General features: G+C 36.3%; 1 protein-coding gene across 1 annotated transcript in view; it reads left to right on the top strand.

Moving 5' to 3' along the window:
• The window catches only part of otp (orthopedia), a 203,357-nt gene that overhangs the window by 70,248 nt on the left and 114,237 nt on the right, over positions 1–18,872 (top strand). Inside the window, exons 3-4 of the mRNA XM_067775285.1 lie at positions 5,023–5,267; positions 11,357–11,515. Of these exons, the coding sequence (XP_067631386.1) occupies positions 5,023–5,267; positions 11,357–11,515 (404 nt within the window). The remainder of the gene's footprint in view (positions 1–5,022; positions 5,268–11,356; positions 11,516–18,872) is intronic.

Below are 18,872 nucleotides of genomic sequence, written 5' to 3'. Positions count from 1 at the left end.
GTAGTTTATAAAATTCATCCTCAATATCCTCTCTAAACCAAGTCTCAAGCTATCATCCGGTGGCAAAATCCTTAGCTAGATAAATAGTTTTGCATGAAAATGCAACAACAACGATTTGAGCCAGATAAATCCAGATAGAAGTCTGGTTAAATCTTTGAACCAGATAACTTGCTAATTACTTCTTTTTAGGTTAGCAACGCGGCCTTGAATATACCTACTTTTTCAAAAATAGATGTCGCTGCTTAGCCTTTCGCCGTATGAGTTAAATGAAAAACAGCGGCGACATCTGCGTATCACATTTCACGTGTGCGAAAATTTCTCAAGTCTCTCAATGATCCCGAGCATTCCCGTGAGAATTGAGCTTGAGCCGGAGCTGTAAAACTCACTGAGTTTCTGTAAATTAAGACTACGTGCATTTATGTGGCAAAACTGCAAACCTGTATGAATGTTGCTTAGAAGGGTTAAAATGGTCTTGTGACATTCGTTGTCAGTACTCAGATACTCATTTTCACTGATCATTAGGATTAATGCACTTAGCGCTACGTAATGGGCTTTGGATTGTGGAATTGAAAGTAATAAAGAAAAGAAGAATTTGCAAATAATAAACATACATATTTGAAAAAGGAAGAGAGAAAGATAAAAAAGTAAATGTAGTAATAAACATAAATATAAATCTCATTTTTGCTTCGTTGTAGAAATTCGTCATCATTGTTTGACTTCGTTGACAAGAGCATTTATATCTTCTTTGCTTTTCACCAGCTTCGCCTCCGTGTTCTCTGCACTCTCACGTATACTCCGCCTCTAATGCTAAAAGCAGAAGCCAAGGCGAATCCAGTAAAGGTGGTGTTATCCCAACAGCTGATTGCTTCTTCTTGATCAATTTCCATACAAAGCCTTGTACGACAATATGTCAGTTGGTTGAATTCGCTTTGCCACCACCTAGTATGGATTCGCCTTGGCAGAAGCTAATGAACCCTGGCGCTTCAGCTGTGCTGCGTGGTGTATTATCTCTCTGTTTCGCTTGGTTAAACATTCATGCACGAAGATTTTCCCATAGCAAATCTCATAAAAATCAGAGAGAAATAAGGCTCTTTTTTTGGTCTTCAAATATGAGCCAAATCGGACCACAAATACGATTTTTTTGAATATCTCGTTCCTTCCACCACCTGGCGGGGATTTTTCCCAATGCCGCATTCTATTCATGTATGTATCATGTGTTCCAAATGTGAGCCAAATCGGATCACAAATACGATTTTTTGAAATATTTCGATCCATGCGCCAGCTATCGGAGTTTTTATCTTCTTATTATTGCATTGTCATCGGGTTCGGAACTATATTCCAAGTTTCAAGCGTGTAAGCTACGCGGGAAGTTACTTAAATTTTAATAATAAAATTGGTTCACAACGGCCGGCCGACCGCAAATTATATGAGTGCCACTATTATTTAGCGAGCTCATTTCATCAAAGTTTCCTGGTTATAGCTATCGGTATAAGTGGGTTATGATGAAAATCCTCTTGTCCGAACAATCGGTTGCATATTCTGATAAGATTTCAGTATGTAGGAGGCTCTCGTCAAAAAATGACTAGTTTCTTCCACTTTAAAATAGTTGTTTCTTAACGGAGTCGCCCCTAAGCTGCAGTTTGGCTAACTCTTCCAGTGTAGTTTTAAAGTTTTGCGACCCATTAATCAAAACCCATTAATAGAAACCCGCTGAAGAATGCTAAACGTTATCAAATATTCGAAGCAGAGATATCATCCAGATTACTTCTAACTATAGATAGTGAGAACGTCTTTCCCGTTGCACAGAAATAGAAAACAAAAATAGGTTAACTGGGAATATCAGGAGAAAATAGATTCAAGGAAGCAGCACAACATCCGTTTTGCTGCGATTCAAGGACTTAACTCACGCCAAGAACTGCTTTGCAGACCTTCTCTGGCTACAATGTCCATAGAAAAGATATTAATAGCGGAAATGGAGGCGGACTCGCATTAATCACCCACCATATAACGCAATATAATCTATTTGATTCCGACATCCGACGCAGGGACATTTTCCTGGAACGTCAAGACATATCGGTTCAAAAAGAAGGAACGGCGTTTTACGATACACGGGATACCATACACACGTATGGTAAGAAGCTGTTAAAGTTCACCAGAAATTTCCATTGCAAGCACACGATTTGTTAAGTACGTCAGTTGACTGCCGACGGTAACATTAGCATCCGACCACATACCCATACTCCTCACGCTCGCGCGATCAGCCGAATTCACTTCTGAAAAACGCACTTTCACAAACTTCTAAAATGGAAAGTGGAAAGATTACAAAACATATACTGACAATCACTTTAATGTTCTTCGAATCCCGACGGATGACATCGAGGGGAGCGTGCTTTCCGCAAGGTCATTGAACAAAGGTCGGCTATGGATAACGTGAGCAAACACTGAGATATCGTCAGATTTATTACACGAGCTAGTCTGAACTCAAAATATATTTGTATTGGAAGGGGTCAAAATCAGATTATAATCATGCCCACTTTTTCGGTATGGAAAATTTTTGGAAAAGGGAAAACTTACACAGTGCATAAACTAATAATGATAAAGTGGTGAATTTTGGCGAGTGGATACATTTTATGACGCAAAATAGAACAATTTTCCGAGTGGGAAAAGGATCGATTTCATTTTAATTAACATTGGTTTATTAGCTTGGCCTGTATCTGTGTAACGGAATCTTTGAGCTTAATTTTCACCGGTTTCTAGAAGTCTGATTAATTTGAAACTTTGCACATCAAGGCCCGATAACAATACATTAATGTGGTGGTGTGGTGACATAAGGTCAACGGTCATAAGGTCAATTGGCCTTATTACCACTTTGAATGGCCATAGGTTTGATTGAAACTTTGCACACGTACCAAGGCTCGATGACAATGCATTAATGTGATGGTATGGTGACATAAGCCCAACGGCCATAAGGTCAATTGGCCTTATTACCACTTTGAATGGCAATAAGTTTGACTGGAACTTTGCACACGTATCAAGGCTCGATGACAATGCAATAATGTGATGGTGGGGTCACATAAGGTTAACGGACAATTGAACTGATGAGCACCCCAAATGACCATAAATTTGAAACCCCGCACATAATGCGAAAAACGTATTCCTTTATTAATGATAGAAGTGGATGCATGGTACATCTACGAAAGGGCATACTGGAGCCCTTTAAACACGCTTTTATTAGCTTGGCCTGTATCTATCTATGTATCTATGTATCCATGTATGTATGTACTGGAGTGGAGCCGAGAGCCCCGGTAATGCAGAGCTCCGAACTCCGTTGCACCTTTTGAAGCATTTTGAGATAGGTACTTTTAGCTAGTGCAGGCCACCAGGCCAAGGCACCATAAAGAAGAATCGGGCGCACAATGGCTGTGTAAATACAGTAGGTCACCTTAAGGGAGAATCCGCAGGAGGTGCCAATTGCCCTCTTGCAGCTGAACAGCTCTGCTGCTGCCTTCTTGGATCGCTCCATCATATGGTCACTCTATAATAGCTTGCTATCCAGAATGACTTCCAAATATGTACTTGACTTGATCGCTAAACGCTAAGAATGTAACCCCAATTCTTGGCGGTGTAAGATTTGGTACTTTGTACCTCCTCGTGAAGAGAACAAGCTCGGTTTTATCCGGGTTGACTCCCAAACCTGTGGCGGATTGTACTCTTGGAGCAGCTCCAGGATGTCCGCTGGGTCCGTCGGCGTCACTCGAACCCAGGCTCTAGCCCTTGGTCGTGAGGGGATATCACGCGCCTCCAGTACCTTGAGGCGTGTGCCCGGATATACCACCCCTATCAGCGTGACGGCGGCCCTATAGAGGTTTACCGACTTCGCGTCGTCACAGGCAATAAGCTTGGCATTGCCCTGGAACCACCCTGCATCAGTGTAAGATGGCGGTGGACCAGGGTTGTCTTTCTTAACATTAACGGCCACCGTAGCGAGTGCGGCCTCGATCCACTTCCACTGTTGTTTCGGTATCCTGCCATCTTCGCTGCTCTCGTCTTTAATGCCAATAATCTATCGACCCTTGGCAATTCCGGCGAAAGACCGGGTCCAGCCTCCCTGCGTCTTGGCCCTTTTCGGTGCCGTGGGGTTGGATTCATCCATGGACCGCTGGCGTTTCGAGGTTTCATCACACTCGACTAAAACTTTTAAAATTACTTGAACTAAAAAATTAAAAACAAATAATAGTTTAAAAAAACTAAAAAAAAAAACACGCTTTTATAGCAAAAAAAAAAATAAATCTAAAGCGCGATAACCTCCGAAGAGATCTAAGGCCGAGCTTCTCTTCCAATTTGTGTCGTGCCCTAATGATTTTCCCTACAAATTGGCCGGACGGGACCTACATGTTTTATGCCGACTCCGAACGGCATCTGCAAGGCAGATGAGTTTTCACTGAGAGCTTTTCATGACAGAAATACACCCGGAGTGCTTGCCAAACACTACCGAGGGGCGACCTCGCTTAGAAAAATTTTCTTCTAATTGAAAAACCTTATTTCTAAAATTTTGATGTTGCTTTGCCCGGGGTGTGAACCCAGGGCCTACGGTGTGGTAGGCGGAGCACGCTACCATCACACCACGGTGGCCGCTTTTTACTATGAACTAAATTATTCTGTTAATAATTTAAATTTTATTATAATTTTATTTTGAGGTGATTAACTATAAACGATTGTTTGACCTTCTACTACTGTTATATAAACTCTTTTTAATTGAAAATTGTTTTCTATTTTTTAGTTCGGTTTGCTATAAAAGTGTGTTTTTTTTAGTTTTTTTAGTTTTTTTAAACTATTATTTATTTTGGGTTCATTTTATGAAACTTACATCATTAAACCTTTTACTAATGTCCTATATAGTTGCTATTAAAAGTAAATGGAAACATACATACATGAAATTATATCATAATAATAGATTAAAAATAAACCAACAGCACTAAGTAAGCTAACATTCTAACTCGATCTTCTCTACTCTATTTGCAGGTCCAAAAGATTGTGATCTACCCAAAGCCGCAATCACGGCCCTACACGCCGGTGTCAATAGCTTCGGCCAATTGCCACCGAACGCCCAAAATCCGGGAGACACGGTGTTGAACGGCGGCGTGGGTGGTGGTGGTGGTGGTGCGGCTAGGTTACATGTCAGCAGCGGCCTTTGCGATACACCAAATTCACATCACAACAATAACAACAATAATACAAATAACAACAGCATGCAACAGCAGGATCAGGTGAGTATGCTCAGCAACAACAATGTAAACACGGAATTCAAATCAAAGGCAAAAACAGAATCAAGCAAATAAAATACATAAAAAAAATGAAAAAAATAAATATAAGACGCGATAGCTTCCGTAGAGGTTTTAGGCCGAGCTTCTCTTCCAATATGCGTCGTGCTCCTTTTTTAATTTTCTCTATTTCCTTTTATGCCGACTTCGAATGGCATCTTCCAGCCAGATGAATTTTCACTGAGAAGCTTTTCATGGCAGAAATACACTCGGAGTGCTTGCCAAACCCTGCCGAGGGGCGATCCCGCTTAGAAAATTGTTCGTCTAATTGAAAAAACTTGTTTCTAAAATTTTGATGTTGATTTGCCCGGGGCGTGAATCCAGGTTCTTCGGTGTGGTAGGCGGAGCACGCTACCATCACACCACGGCGGCCGCCGTATATGTAACCAAAATTCAATCCTTCAGATACCATTCACCATCATTCAATCAACATTTTATGCTTTTGATGGATTTTATGAATTTCGTGTTTTAAATTTTCACAAACATTTGTTAATTCATATTCTTGATGTTTTTCTTTTCTTTTCTTTGCATTTCCTTGCCGTTACAAAAAATAATGTACGAATATCGGTCAATTCTGAATTAATTTCAAAAATATGAAATTAATTTATTTATATGCATTTGTTTGTATGTATGAAATGATTGCAAATGTTAATTGGTAAATGAATGGAAAATGTGCGAAAAATTTGAATTCATCAATTCAAACGAAAATCAAAATTGAAAAGTAAGTGTATTTTTCCTGTCATGTATTTAAATATATGTATTTAGGTATATATGTATGTATGTATGTTACATGTCGTTTTATTACGTGTATTAAGTATTTATTTCGAGAAAATTGTTGTGTTAGAAAATCGTGGTAGCTTAATAAGTTCCTTGCAAAAAATGCGATTAGTATAGGATGAGTCCGGGATGAGTCACAAAGAAGTATGCGATTAATGCCAGTTTTGATCGCTTTGTATGCGTTGAACTCTTTCCTTTTGTTTGAGCATATCCTGTGAAGAGACTAATTGTACCCATTTATACACGAACGGGAACTATAGGACCAAACCCCTTTGTACCCATATGGGAAGGAATGAGACTCATCTCTTTTCTCATACAAAAGTGTAAATTTTTGTAATATTTAAGTTGCAAAAAATTGTTAGATACATCTATGTAAAAAAATTATTAATTCGCCAACTCATTCCAAGAGATATGGGTCGACGATAATGGAACTAATGTTCCAAATTATTTAGGTTCGGTATAGGACTCCGCATTTTTCTTAAATACCTCTAATCAATCCCCCATAATCTGTTTTATTTAACTCACTTCGTTGCCGCATTTTTTTATGTTCCTTTAAATGGGCTACATAGATTTCAACCTGACTAAACCCAGCTGTACCCAAAATGGACTAGAGGGGATCAAATATGCCGCAATGTAGACAAAAGAGATCGATCGGAGATCGCTATCTTTGGACATTGGTCGCACTATTTTTGCAGGGGTTGTATGGCATCTACACCTTTTCCAGTTTAAGTTCAGAAATTTACAATTCATATTCAGACAATTAAAATTCAAGTTCAGAAATTTCCATTTCATATTCAGAATTTCCAATTTAAATTCAGAAATTTACAATTAAAGTTCAGAAATTTACAACTCAAGTTCAGAATTTCCAATTCCAGTTCAGAAATTTACAATTCAAGTTCAGGAATTCCAATTAAAGTTGAGAAATTTCCAATTCATAATCAGAAAATTACAATTCAAGTTCAGAATTTCCAATTTAAGTTCAGAAAATAACAATTCAAGTTCAGAAAATTACAATTCAAGTTCAGAAAATTACAATTCAAGTTCAGAAATTTCCATTTCATATTCAGAATTTCCAATTTAAGTTCAGAAATTTACAACTCAAGTTCAGAATTTCCAATTCAAGTTCAGAAAATTACAATTCAAGTTCAGAAATTTACAATTCAAGTTCAGAAATTTCCAATTCATATTCCGAAAATTACAATTCAAGTTCAGAAAATTACAATTCAACCACAGAAAATTTTACATTGTGCTTTGAAAATTTTTTTCCCACATGTTCGTAAAATAAATTGAGTCAAAATTCCTATGATTTTACTTCATTCTGTAAATGTATATACACGTGCGCGGCCAAGGTAAAAAAATATTTAGACATTCGATTGTTCGATATGGCTGACAACAATGGCCTATAAAAGCGTATGTCGAGCTCTTCCGTTCAGACATTTGTATCATACAAAATGCGCTGAAAATTGATTGGTAGCAGTGCCGAAGCTGTGTGCAATTTGCAGAACTGAAATTGATAGTAAGTATTGCATATTCAAATAAATCATACATATTTATGTATTATATATGCAATTTGAATCACATAAACATATACGGAGTAATTCAAAATGAAAAAGCCTAGCAAATTTTTTCCAACGTTTAACAACATTAAGCAAATTTTGTGATTTTTCGGCATTTAAAGATGACTAACTTCCTCAATTTTTTTAAGTGTTTTTAGCTGGCTTGAGGTTCAGAAAATGTATAAATAAAACGCAAGTTTTATCCGTTTCTTACAAACATATTTCGATTACACACGGTAATCGTCTTCAGGGTAAATCAATTTGCACGTCTGTATTGCTTGACGTGGAGCATTTTACAGTGAAATAAGTAAAAAGTTCGAAAAAAAACTTGTATATAATAATCCTCAATTTTAAATAACTGAAAACGTCTTATTTCATAAATTTTTTCACAAATGCCCTATATCATATAAAACGATATAAAACCAAGATTGCCCATATAATTTTTATGAGAAGCTGAAGTGTACGATACGAACCACCCTAACATTCAAATTAGGGGCTCATATTATGGATGAATTTTCACATTTCGATTCCTCAGTGAAATTTCACCATATCCTCGCTGCCGTTTTAAAATTGCCTTATTTCATCAATGTTTATCCAAAACTCCTTGTATCATAATTTGTTTGACGTAGGACCCAAATCTGAATCTGTTTGTGGAATTGTTTTCAAAATTCTACTGAGGCATCGATATGTAAAAATTCATCCATAATATGAGGAAGCTATGTATTTATGCACGAATTAATAAAATTAACATATATATTTAAACAATTTTGCATGCACAGATTTCCATTGGATGAAATAAAAATACCTGAACAATTTTCTGTACTTAAATTGTAATTTTCTGACCTAGAATTATAAATTTCTGAACTTGAATTGTAATTTTCTGAACTCTAATTGGAAATTCTGAATATGAATTTTGAATTTCTGAACTTGAATTTGAATTTTCTGAACTTAAATTGGAAATTCTGAACTTGAATTGTAATTTTCTGAACTTGCATTGTAACATTCTGAACTTGAAATGTAATTTTCTGAACTTGAATTTTAATTTTCTGAACTTAAATTGGAAATTCTGAACTTGAATTGTAATTTTCTGAACTTGCATTGTAACATTCTGAACTTGAAATGTAATTCTCTGAACGTGAATTGCAATTTTCTGAATATGAATTATAATTTTCTGAACTTGAATTGGAGATTCTAAATATGAATTGTAAATTTCTGAACTTGAATTGTAAATTTCTGAATTTAAATTGGAAATTCTGGACTTGAATTGTAATTTTCTGAATATGAATTCTAAATTTCTGAACTTAAACTGGAAAAGGTGTAGATTATGTAAATCTCTGAGACCTCATACGATAAGTAGCCTCTTAAATACTCTGGCTTATGGTTAATTATTATCTCTACGGAATTTATTTATTTCATGCAAGCTCATTTCACCGCGAGTCAATTCCACTGATTGGGCCGCAGATGATACGCGTACAGCCCCAGCATCTATTTCCTCTTCTATTTTTGGGACATGAGAGTGGGCTGTAATGTCCCTACCACTGTAATTGCCCTGCGACTATTCCTGTCTCATAGCTAGACGGAATGAAACAACTTAAGTAGTCCATGTCATCGTCCTTTTTTTTGTCATTGAATATCGTTGCGGGCGCAGATAACTGGTGCTGATATGTTGGCTTCTCTGATATTGCAAGGTATTTTTTCCACCAGATTAGAGGGTCACACGTAAGTATCGGTAAAATTGAGACGAGCAAAAGTTCAAATTCTTTGAACTTCCTAATCACTCACTAATTTACTATCGCTAATTCGCCAGTGTATGCAACTTTACGCCTACTTAATGGACGCTTTCGGTAATCATTCAACATAATGCACATAAGCTTAATTGACTACCCTAATCTTGAGCAGATTATCAAATTAAGCAACTATATTGTGCAAAAGCCCTGCAGTAGCACTCCATTTTATTGTTATTGAAGGAACCATAAATATTGAAGAAGCTTACCAAGGTGTACTCAAATACTTATCGATAACACTCATCGGCTTGTTTGGGGCATTTGCAACCGATTTTTTTTGCGTATGTGTATTGAAGTTAACATTGTCCTTTTTCTGTTGGTCAATAACTCTCGCAAGCACTTTCAGAATAAGGATAAGATGTAGTGTTTGGCTTATAATAGCTTTAGTTTGTCGTCTTCAGGAATGAAAATATCAATTTGTTGCTAGCAGCTCTCCGAACAGACGATATCACCTTATCCGGTCCCGCCGATTTGAATGGGTTTGAAACAATTTGAAATCCCATAGTACTTTGTTCTGCTTTACAATGTTTGTGACGTCAGTTTCATCCCGAAAAGAACACCTCCGCTAAGACCTCCATCGTTTTCTGGCTGAATATGTTCTACTAGCCATCAGAATTCTTTGTACTCCTAGAGACACCTTTGATCGAGATAGTGCCTTGCGAAATCTCAACGTGTCATATATACATATACTTTTCAGCCTTCAACTCTTTATGGAGGCTGCTTATGTACCTAAGTACCTCTTAAAGCTTTTTACTCGCTACCTCAGAGCGAAGTAATCGCAGAAATCGGCATTTCATTCTCCAACTCAAAAAAGCGACCGATATGCGTATATCGAAAAGATTTAACATAGGTTATGTCGTAGCTTACAGTGTCCCATAAAGTAACCTGTGAGAGTTTGCAGGGCCTCTGTTTCTAGATTAATGAGTTGGACTGATACTCTCGTTGCTGGGAGTGTATACAGTTTGGCCTGTCTTTTCCCTGGACAAGCAATCTAGTGTTGTCTATTCTGTGTGCCTTTGTGAGCGCAGAGAAGTTCTCTGGACTGTAAAATCGACCCTGCCTGGGTAGGTAGTCTGCCTCTTCATTACCTTCATGTCTCTGATGCCCAGGAATCCATTCTGATATAATTAACGTACTGTGGCGAATATTGACATCACTACGCTGCTAGTAAATAATCGCAACAACAAAACACAGCAATAGACAACACTTATGTTCAAGACAACGAAGAGATATCTCACACATATACATCTAGTTATCAGCCGAAGTAGTTACTCACACATACACACGCATGTGGCTATAACAAGAGCCTAAACTACAAATATACATGTATATAGCTGGTAACCAAGCCTGAGATACAATTGTTCTTGAACTGTTCGCGAAATGACTAGACCTTAGGACAAATGGATGAAAACCGAGAGTATAAAATCAGCGCAAGCAGAGGAATCAGTAATCAGCTTGATTTAAACGCGCTATTATCTGCGAAGTGCAGTATAATTGTGAAGTATAATTGTTTTACTCCCAAGGTAGACTTAATAAAGACCAATTGCAATACTGAATATTGGAGTTATTTATTCGACAGTTCAGCGATACGAACGTTAGCATAATTGTCAGAAATCCCTAGAATTCGTTACAATACTCTCGAAGATAAGCCTCTCCGTAAATATTCTCTACCGCAAATTTTTTATTGCATGGATTTTTACTTGAAAAATATTAGGGGGCGGCATCGATATATCGATTTCTTAAAGTTCAGGTCATAGATATGTTTTGTTTTTATAGGCGTCCCAATCCTCTTCATATCTTATAAGTATTATTAAATTTTAATTATGCATTTAAATCTCTATCACAATGTTATAATCCTATTGCGTAATCTATAAAATATAAAATAGCTTACATTCAACAGCGTTTCTATCCTTTGCAGCATTCCGATAAAAACAACAAACAGAAACGACACCGTACTCGTTTTACGCCCGCTCAGTTGAATGAATTGGAGCGTTGCTTCTCAAAAACTCACTATCCAGATATTTTTATGCGTGAGGAAATTGCGATGCGAATTGGATTGACAGAATCGCGTGTGCAGGTGAGTTTACATAACCATCTATGACATATTCTATAATCAAACAAGTTTACATATGTATCCACAGTAAATGCAAAAAGAGCTGATACGATTTGGTCTGTCGAAACTTGCAATCAAAATTGACAGGGTTTCAGTTTCAAAATGTTATGCGGTTTCGAGTGAACAAATGTCGAACGAATTTGATTGCGGTTTAAAGACGATAGCAATAACTGTAATGGTTTAGAATAATATTTGTAGTAGTTGCTATTGCAGGTCTTGTTGGCCAAATTTAAACCATTTTATTGCCGTATTTATTACTGAAATGTTAGTGTTGTACAGTTATTTTATAGGTAGGGTATATGTTTTCTGGTTTTGTATAAATGGCAAGCTTTTATGTGTGTTTTGGTTTGGCCATTGGTTTCAGCAATAATTTGCAGCTGATTGCATAGCATCGATCAGTGAGGTTGTGTTTCGCCGGTATATTCGGCTTGTTTGACAAGACATTTGAACAATGTTCAATAGTTGGTTATAGCGGTTGTCACATTAGACCGCACGCTTGTTCTGCACATCATGCAGTGGACAGAAAATACGTATGTAATTTCAAAAATTTATTTGAAATTGCTTGGTAGTTGTAAACAAATTTTAAGGTTGATTTTGAGTAAAGAAAGAAACCGTGCGGCATGCTATCAATTTGTTATCGAAATGCTAACGATTTGTTATCGAGAGTATTCGCTACCTTATCTACGGGTTATGGGCATGTTATGGATGAGTTACCGATTTGTTATCGAAGTGTTTTATACTTGCTGACTAAGTATAACAAAGGTTATCAATGAGTTACCGATTTTATATTGAATAGTAATCGATTTTGCTATTGAAAGTTTATCGATTTATAACCGAAAAGTTATCGATATGTCATTTAAATTTATCGATATTTTATCGAAAGTAATCGATTTAATACGAAATATTTTTTGATTATTTAACAAAAAGTTATCGGTATGTTGTGAAAAAATTATCAATTTTCTATCAAAAAGTAACAGATTAGGTATCAACAAGTAAGGAAGGCTAAGTTCGGGTGTAACCGAACGTTACGTACTCAGCTGAGAGCTATGGAGACAAAATAAGGGAAAATTACCATGTAGGAAAATGAATCTAGAGTAACCCTGGAATGTGTTTGTATGACATGTGTATCAAATGGAAGGTATTAAAGAGTATTTTAAGAGGAAGTGGGCCATAGTTCTATAGGTGGACGCCATTTAGGGATATCGCCATAAAGGTGGACCAGGGCTGACTCTAGAATTTGTTTGTACGATATGGGTATCAAATGAAAGGTGATAATGAGTGTTTTAAAAGGGAGTGGGCCTTAGTTCTATAGGTGGACGCCTTTTCGAGATATCGCTATAAAGGTGACCAGGGGTGACGCTAGAATGCGTTTGTACAATATTGGTATCAAACGAAAGGTGTTAATCAGTATTTTAAAAGGGAGTGGGCCTTAGTTCAATGGGTGGACGCCTTTTCGAGATATCGCCATAAAGGTGGACCCGGCGTGACTCTAAAATGTGTTTGTACGATATGGGTATAAAATGGAAGGTGTTAATGAGTATTTTAAAAGGGAGTGGGCCTTAGTTCTATAGGCGGACATCTTTTCGAGATATCGTTATAAAGGTGGACCAGGGTTGACTCTAGAATGCGTTTGTACAATATGGGTATCAAACGAAAGGTGATAATGAGTATTTTAAAAGGGAGTGGGCCTTAGTTCTATAGGTGGACGTCCATTCGAGATATCGCCATAAAGGTGGACCAGGGGTGACTCTAGAATGCATTTGTACAATATTGTTATCAAACGAAAGGTGCTAATCAGTATGTTAAAAGGGAGTGGGCCTTAGTTCTATGGGTGGACGCCTTTTCGAGATGTCGCCATAAAGGTGGACCCGGGGTGACTCTAGAATTTGTTTGTACGATATGGGTATCAAATGAAAGGTGTTAATGAGTATTTTAAAAGGGAGTGGGCCTTAGTTCTATAGGTGGACGCCTTTGTACGATATGGGTACCAAATTAAAGGTGTTAATGAGTATTTTAAAAGGGAGTGGGCCTTAGTTCTATAGGTGGATGTGTTTTCGAGATATCGTTATAAAGGTAGACCAGGGTTGGCTCTAGAATTTGTTTGTACGATATGGGTATCAAACGAAAGGTGATAATGAGTATTTTAAAAGCGAGTGTGCCTTAGTTCTATAGGTGGATGCCTTTTCCAGATATCGCAATAAAGATGGACCAGGTGTGATTCTATAATGTGTTTGTACGATATGGGTATCAAAGTAAAAGTATAATGAGGGTTTTAAAAGGGAGTGTTGGTAGATGTATATGTGAAGGCGTTTTCGAGATATCGAACAAAATGTGGAACAGGGTGACCCAGAACGTTATCTTTCAGGTACCGCTAATTTATTTATATATGTAATAACACGAGCAGTATTCCTGCCATGATTCCAAGGGCTTTTGATTTCCCCTGCAGAACTTTTTCATTTTCTTCTACTTAATATGGTAGGTGTCACACCCATTTTACAAAGTTTTTTTCTAAAGTTATATTTTGCGTCAATAAACCAATCCAATTACCATATTTCATCTCTTTTTTTCGTATTTGGTATAGAATTATAGCATTTTTTTTAATTTTTCGTAATTTTCGAAATCGAAAAAGTGGGCGTGGTCATAGGATTTCGACCATTTTTTACACCAATACAAAGTGAGTTCAGATAAATACGTGAACTGAGTTTAGTAAAGATATATAAAAGGGCGGAGCCACGCCCATTTTGAAATCTTCTTTTATTTTTTTATTTTGTTGCACCATATCATTACTGGAGTTGAATGTTGACATAATTTACTTATATACTGTAAAGATATTTAATTTTTTGTTAAAATTTGAATTAAAATTTTTTTATTTTTAAAGTGGGCGTGGTCGGTCTCCGATTTTACTAATTTTTGTTAAGCATTCATATAGAAATAGGAATAACGTTCCTGCCAAATTTCATCATGATATCTTCAACAACTGCCAAATTACAGCTTGCAAAACTTTTAAATTACCTTCTTTTAAAAGTGGGCGGTGTCACGCCCATTGTCCAAAATAGTTAAAAGTTTTTCTTTTGCGTCATAAGTTCAACTCACCTACCAAGTTTCATCGCTTTATCCGTCTTTGGTAATGAATTATGTCACTTTTTGTGTTTTTCGAAATTTTCGATATCGAAAAAGTGAGCGTGGTTATATTCCGATTTCGTTCATTTTAATTAGCGATCTGAGATGAGTGCTCAGGAACCTACATACCAAATTTCATCAAGATACCTCAAAATTTACTCAAGTTATCGTGTTAACGGACGGACGGACGGACGGACGGATGGACGGACGGACATGGCTCAATCAAATTTTTTTTTCCATACTGATGATTTTGATATATGGAAGTCTATATATATCTCGATTCCTTTATAACTGTACAGCCAACCGTTATCCAATCAAAGTTAATATACTCTGTGAGTTCTGCTCAACTGAGTATAAAAATTTATCGTTATGTTATCAAAGAAAATAACGATTTATTATTGAAAATCTATCGTTTTTGTATCGAAATGTTATAAAAAGTTACAGATTTGCTATCGAATGTCTAAACATTTTTAATCGGAATGTCAGAAATTTGGTTTCGTTTATCGATAGCAAAAAGGTAACCAAGTTTTTATTAAAAAGGTATCGATATGTTATCGAAAAAATACCGATATATTATTGAAAATCTATCGATTTTTATTAAAAGTTATCGATATTTGATAAAAAGCTAGAGATTTGGTATCGAAAATCTATAAAATTTTTAATCGGATTGTCAGAAATTTGTTTTCGGCGTGTTGTCGATTTGTTTTCGAAAAATTATTGATTAGTTGTCAAAACTTCGTCCATATGTTATCGAACTATTTTCGATTACTTATCAAAAAGAACGAAGTATGTAGTTTTTTAAAAGCAAAATAATGACCAAGTTAGCAATAAAAAAAGGATTATATTTGCAAAGATAAATAAAATATATACATACATCTTTCGGAGCACTCATCTTTACATCTAAGCTTTGGCAGTACAAACTGGCGCACAACTCCATACGTACTATATATTGGAGGTGGAAAATCGCACAGAAAGTGAGTAATTGTTTCCCTGCAACTATTCTTGCGATCAAAGTGGAAGAGGGTTTTGTCTAAATATCAAAATCAGGATATTGGTTCCGACTGAAATTAATGAAGACGCATTTGTAGAATTATCAAAATCTCAATGTTTACGACTGCGTCTAAACGGCTACCTATTCTCTTCATCCCTTCCGGATCGTACAGTATATACTTTTCATGAAACCCGCCTCAAGAGGCAGAATAAGTTGATTAAAAGCGCTTTTAGTTTTTTGAAGGTTCATATGCAGGACTCTTAGCTTCACTGGGTTTTTTGTCCTCCGCCAGTACCTTTGCTATCCTTAATCCTGTGGTGTTCGAGGTATCTTTAAATCTCTTTATTATTCTTCAAAACACTTTGCCAAACTCGATACAGCATATCCTCTGACTCCTTGCTGATATGGAGGATGTTATGTTGTCCCTCCTTCTTAGACCAGGTGTTTGTGCTGGAAAAGAAGGGAAGGAGACGGAGAAGGATAAGGATAATGATAATAATAAGGATAAGGAGAAAAAGAAGGAAGGGAAGGGAGGGGGGAAGAAGAAAGACAAAGAGAAGAATAATTAGAAGGAGAACGAGAAGCGGAAGAAAAAACGAAGGAGCAAGAGAAGCAGAAGAAGCAGAAGAAGAAGGAAAGGAGGAAGAGATATAGAAGGGGAGGGAAAGATGAAATGGCAAAGAGAAACTGAAGGTGGAAGACTTGTAGCTAAAGGAAGGGTGTGAGATGCAAAAGAGGTCGAAGGACAGCGAGCGGTAAAGAGAGAAGTACAAATACGATGTGAACGAAATGGAAAAAAGGGAGAATTTGGAGAAAAGGATGGAAAAAGGGCAATAAAAAATTTGAGACAGGAAATAAAAAGTGAGTGCTGGAAAATGCTTCAACATTTTCAAAATTAGGCAGGAAAAAAAAATCTTGGTTCGAAAGGACTTGAGAGCTCCATTGCTTATCTACTTAATCTAATATTATTTGATTCTACTTAATAATTTTTCTGGCCTAAGAACGTCTGAAACTACATCATTTAGGCTTTGCTAAGTTCAACAAAATTGAAGATAGTGCCGTCTTTTAAAATTTCGCCGTGAAATTTCAAATTTGTGGTGCACTTTCCTCATCACATATAACTTTTTTTGTTTTATATTTAGCCCGAAAGTATGCTTTATTGCAAGCCATAAAGTTACATTTGCACTCACTTGGCTTAAAAGCAGTTTGCAGTTGCCACATATATCGTTAGCTTAATGTGAAAATATGCTAAGTCACTTTTTTTTAAAAATTGTTTTTTAATGCAGTTTTAAAACTGAATTCAAAATGCATCGATAACAAGAAAAAAATGTTTTAAGTCTTAATTTTTACGTGCTGTTTGAAATGATGTGTAAATTTGTTAAGTCGGCAACTGTTCAAAAAAAATTATTTTTTGTGAATTATATAGTTTTAGTGTTTTATTTCAATCATTAAAGGTGATGAGTGATGGGGAAACATATTGAGTAAAAAGTGCTAAGTCAGGAGAAAAAATTTGTTATGAGTGGGGAAATTGTGCGAAGTCATAAAATAGCTGCTGGGTTGGCATACATGATGTTTATTTATCTTTTTCAAATCTTCTACACTCAAAAGCATTGCAATTAAGGTATCCAGTTTTGGAAAAAGAAAGTTATTTCACAAGATATTCCTATTTTTTCGTCTAATGTAAAATTTGTAAAAGTTGACTTAGCACATTTTCACATTAAGCAAACGATATGTTTTTTCAACTTTTTATACCCATCTGTACTTGTACACAGGGTATTATAACTTTGATTGGATAGCGGTTGGTTGTACAGGTATAGAGGAATCGAGATAGATATAGACTTCTATATATCAAAATAATCAGTATCGAAAAAAAATTTGATTGAGCCATGTCCGTCCGTCTGTCCGTTAGCACGATAACTTGAGTAAATATTGAGATATCTGCACTAAATTTGGTATACGAGCTTATCTGGACCCAGAATAGATTGGTATTGAAAATAAGCGAAACCGGATGATAACCACACCCACTTTTTAAATATATAACTTTTTGGAAAACATAAAATATCTGATTATTTAGTATATATTACACCTAGAATGTTGAAATTTGACGTGTGGTCTGATATTGAGACTATTGACAAAAATTTGAAAAATTTGAAATTTGTGGTAAAATCAATTTTACAAATATTATTAATCATAAATCAAAAATCGTTAAACCTATCGTAACAAAATTCGGCAGAGAGGCTGCCTTTACTATAAGGATTGCTTTGAGAAGAAATTAGCGAAATCGGTTAAGGACCAGGACCACTTTTATATAAAAGATTTTTAAAAGGGGCGTGGGCGAATAAAATAAGCCATATCTTTGCAAAAAAGAGCTTTATATCAATGGTATGTCATTTCCCAAGTGGATTTGCAACAATAAATAAGAAAAACTTCAAATTTAAAAAAAGGGCGTGGCACCACCCCTTTTATGACTAAGCAATTTTCTATGTTTCGGGAGCCATAACTCGAAGAAAAATTAGTTCGGAATAGAACCATATGTATATGTATTATAGCGCAGCTTTGTAACACTATTAAGCACACAAAACAAACAACAACAACATTTCAAGTGTACAGCTGGGTATGTAATGTTCGGTTTCACCCGAACTTAGACTTCCTTACTTGTTAGAAATAAAAATGAAAGGACAATGAAGTACAAAACCAACAAAGTGAAGACGCAAGGCTTACTGTAGCAAAGAATATGAGGTAAACACAGTTACAGAAACACACACACACGCGCACTTCAAAGTAGCAAGGCCTTTTGCTTAAGCGAAGGTTAGCTCTCCTTTCACGCGCATTCTGGCACAAAATCAAAAGTTACGATGGATCCGACAGTTACCTTCCGTCTTGCATATATTCCTGTATGTTGTTGTTGTGGGCACAAATCCTTTCAGCGTTGCTCAAGCTCACTCAGGGTAAAGTTAGCACAAGTTAAAAGTGTAAAAAAGGGTTTGGGGTGTGCGAAGAGGTTGTGCTGCTAGTATGAAAAATCTTACCAAGGGTGGGAGTCTGTTTGTTTTGTTGTTGTTTTTTGTCTCGTTGTTTATGCGACAATCGAATTTACTGCTTCATTAAATTTCTATGCTTCCTTCTGTTGGTGCTGCTGCTCAGAGTGCAAAGAATTTTTTTCGTGTGTTTCGTTGTTGGTGTGAATTTGTGTGTTTGCACAGATTTTAA

This window comes from Eurosta solidaginis, chromosome 3, assembly GCF_040869045.1.
Source record: "Eurosta solidaginis isolate ZX-2024a chromosome 3, ASM4086904v1, whole genome shotgun sequence".
NCBI classification, from domain to species: domain Eukaryota; kingdom Metazoa; phylum Arthropoda; class Insecta; order Diptera; family Tephritidae; genus Eurosta; species Eurosta solidaginis.
The sequence above is the reverse complement of the archived record's forward strand: the minus strand, read 5'-3'. Positions and strand labels throughout refer to the sequence as shown.